At 44.0% G+C, this 3,546-nt stretch overlaps 1 protein-coding gene across 1 annotated transcript in view; it reads left to right on the top strand.

Annotated features, from left to right (window-relative positions):
* The window catches only part of LOC103398936 (dematin-like), a 7,276-nt gene continuing 3,730 nt past the window's right edge, over positions 1-3,546 (top strand). Inside the window, 13 exon segments of the mRNA XM_025053896.1 lie at positions 1-94; positions 338-372; positions 745-822; positions 914-1,018; positions 1,020-1,043; positions 1,457-1,501; positions 1,677-1,857; positions 1,960-2,004; positions 2,495-2,513; positions 2,598-2,652; positions 3,204-3,309; positions 3,400-3,443; positions 3,528-3,540. Coding sequence (XP_024909664.1) covers positions 361-372; positions 745-822; positions 914-1,018; positions 1,020-1,043; positions 1,457-1,501; positions 1,677-1,857; positions 1,960-2,004; positions 2,495-2,513; positions 2,598-2,652; positions 3,204-3,309; positions 3,400-3,443; positions 3,528-3,540 — 727 coding nt within the window. The 5' untranslated portion in view covers positions 1-94; positions 338-360.

Raw genomic sequence — 3,546 nt, forward strand, 5'->3', positions numbered from 1 at the left:
TGACCTTTGACCTCTTAATGTTTTAGATGCTGATCCGGACAAGAGGACGTTGAAAAAAACGCTTTCAGAAATGATCCCTGATTCTTTTTGAGAGGTAAACACACACACACACACACATTTGGTCGTTGTTTTTGACAGAAGCCTGTGTGATGTGTGGCTCCCCACTCACCCCCCCCTTTAACTCCCCCACCTCTCTCACCCCTGACCTGCTGTCACTCCCTCTGTCTCTCTCTCTTTGTTACATAAACCTCTGGAATAATCCCTCTGTTGCTATTTGTCCACAACACACACACACACACAAACAGGTCCGACAAACTTGTGTTTGTTCTCCTTCCAGGTACGGACTAATCAGAAGTCAGGATGATGCCCAAGGTAAATGAAATGAAGTGAGACTACTTTAAACGATACAAATGACCTCCGTAATTAGGGATGTCCGACGATTGACCGACCGCTATTATCGGCCAGTGTTAGCTTAATTACGTAATAGCAGTAAGAACACAGATTTTTCTTCCGATAACGCAACGCAAATAAGTTATGAAGTGAAAGTGAAAGTAAAAAGTGAAAGTGAAAGTGAATTGCAAACGGCTGCATACATCGGTATTGGTTGACATCAGAATTGGAACAATATCGGTGTATCGGAAAAAGTTAATATCGGACATCCCTATACTTAATTATTTTGTGATACAGGAAATCGTTAGTTCAAGGTTGAACTCAGTGTATGTGTGTGTGTGTGTGTGTCAGCAGCAGCCGGCCCAGACGTCTCCAGGGAGTGTGTTGTCACTGAAAGGGTCAAATATCCCAGGTCACCCTGCGGCCATCGTGGTGAGACGCTCACTCTTTGTATCATTACTCTCGATTAATCTGGAAGAAATTAAATAATCTGACTCCGACGCCTCCCTTGCTCCCCCTTCAGGCCAGAGTGGAGAATGAGGTTATCGGATACAAAGACTTGGCAGCCCTGCCCAAAGACAAAGCCATCCTGGACATAGAGAGACCGGGCCTGATGACCCACCAACCGGCACTACTGCTACAGTCCACTAGAGGTGATGTCTGCGTCTCTGAGAAATTAGTTTGTTTAAAAATATACTGTATGTTTGTTAAAATATTAGATAGTATATATTGCACGCATATTGTACATATATTGAGCATATATTGTACACATATTGTACATATATCGCGCACATATTGTAATGTTCTACAATATATGTAAAATATATATATTTGTTACAATATTATACAATGCAACAGATAGACTTATAGACAGAAATAGTATATATTGCACATATATTGTATATATATTGCACATATATTGTACATATTTTGTACAATATATGTAAAATATATATATTTGTTAAAATATGATACCATACAACAGATAGACTTATAGACAGAGATAGTATATATTGCACATATTTTGAACATATATTCCATGTGTTTTATGTTTCCTTTCTCTCAGAGGTCCTTGTCTCCTCGTTCCATCTCCCCTCCTGCCTCCCCAGAGGTAAGAATTAAGCTTTCTTTTGTCACTGGTCTATACCGTACAACAGGGGTCTTCAACACCCGGTGCGGGGACCTGCGCCGGCCCGTAGGTCATTTAGTACCGGTCCCTCATAATGGCTGATACCGGTTGACCGGTCTGTGACCCTTTGACCTCTGACCTCCCCTACCCTGTGCAGAACTTGTCCAAGGAGTGGCTGGAAGCCCATTCCCCTGGTTGTTCCTCACCTGGTTCCTGCGCCCAGACCAGCAGAACCCACAGTGCGCACACGCCGTCGACGTCGCAAACTCCAAACACCATCCCGTCGATCACGCACTCCGCCGGTACCAAGAGCGCCATGCAGCACTTCCACAGACCAGGTGAACACAGTAAGACCAGTTTCTGAGACGATGGTACGAAGCAGCAGCAGCAACAGCTCGGACCAGTGTTTTTAAAATCTTTTGCTTTTCTTTTTTTATCAGAAAATGCATCCAACATTTATAAGAAGCCTCCGATTTACAGAAAAGGTAAAGTTTGACAACGTGAACGTGAATGGCTGTGATGGTTGTCATGGTTACGCCAGCTCTAAATAGCTTTGTCCACGCACTGTTTAGTTGAAGACAACACTAATATACTGGCAGGAATTGAAGAAAGACACAAAGATCTTCTTCAACAGCTCTGATAATATCTTAGCTTTAACAACCATCTGCTGCCACCTAGTGGAAGAGGAGTTCATTGCTCTTTGACAAAATTATTTGCAATAAATACTAGTTTTGGGAAATTGGATCATTTTCCAGGGTTTTCCAGGACACAGTGGTTGGGAATCATAGCCATAGAGTCGGGTTTTGACACAATGTCCATACATATGCACTTCTAAAGCCATCACATACATACATTCAGACAAAACCCAATTCCTTCTGGTACCAAAGGAACTTTGGTACCAGGAAGTTTGGTCATCAGAGGGACATTCTTTCGTATGAGGTGTCAGCACAAATCCTTCAAAACCCCCCTCCTCAGCCTTCTTCTTGTCCCCAGAGTCTGACTTCCGCCTGGGAGCCATAATAAAGGGCAAAAAAAGTTCCAAAAAAACAACACAAATGAAAAAAAAAATCAAATGTAGCAAACTCCAATGTATGGTATCTCTCAGAACTCTCCAGAAACAGGAACTCAACAAGGTCGGAACTACGTCGGAAGATGGAATTATTTTTTAATTACACCAACACTACCCAGAAATATTAAATGTACAAGCTAACGTTAGCCTGATGCATCAGTTTAACGTCATTTCAGGGGATAAAAAAACGCCCCCTAGTGGTAGCTTTCCTGCTCTGTGTCTCTTATCCTTACACATTGTCACATCATCACAGTCAGGTGACCATGAGTCACGTGACCATGAGTCAGGTGACCATCAGTCAGGTGACCCTGAGTCATGTGACCATGAGTCAGGTGACCACCAGTCACGTGACCACGAGTCACGTGTCCGTCTGTCACGTGTCCATCTGTCAGGTGACCATCAGTCATGTGACCATCAGTCGGGTGACCAGCAGTCAGGTGACCATGAAATTGTGGGTCCACAATGTAGCGGTTAGCACAACCTGCATTACAGGCAAACAGCACATGGTCCTGGGTTTAATTCCAAGAGCGCCTCCTAGGGGTAGCCTGTTGCAGCACATCTACTGCAACAGGAATTTTTAAATTCCTTTTTTCTCGTATCATCTCTGTTTCACAGATTCAGTCCAATCTGGGGAAAATCATCCTGAAGGAGGAGTTGGACAAATCCGCGGCTCCTCTGAGGAGGAAAACGCGCTCGCTGCCCGACCGCAGCCAGAACACCGGTGACCAACCATGTTTGAAGTGGTTTTTTAACTCTGGAATTTTCTTGTTTTCTTTTGTTTTAAACAGTTCTGTGAACTTTCTTCTCTCAGGGTCCCGGGCCTCCAGGTCTGTGTGTTTCCCCGTCTCCCTCAGGGTGAGAACTGCGTGTCCACGTCAGTACAGTCAGAGCAGAGTCATGTGATCAGACTGATGACCGTGTGTGTGTGTGTGTTTTCAGCCGTCAGACTTCAGCTCCA

Source organism: Cynoglossus semilaevis, unplaced genomic scaffold (genome assembly GCF_000523025.1).
Source record: "Cynoglossus semilaevis isolate Cse_v1.0 unplaced genomic scaffold, Cse_v1.0 scaffold2167, whole genome shotgun sequence".
Lineage (NCBI taxonomy): Eukaryota > Metazoa > Chordata > Actinopteri > Pleuronectiformes > Cynoglossidae > Cynoglossus > Cynoglossus semilaevis.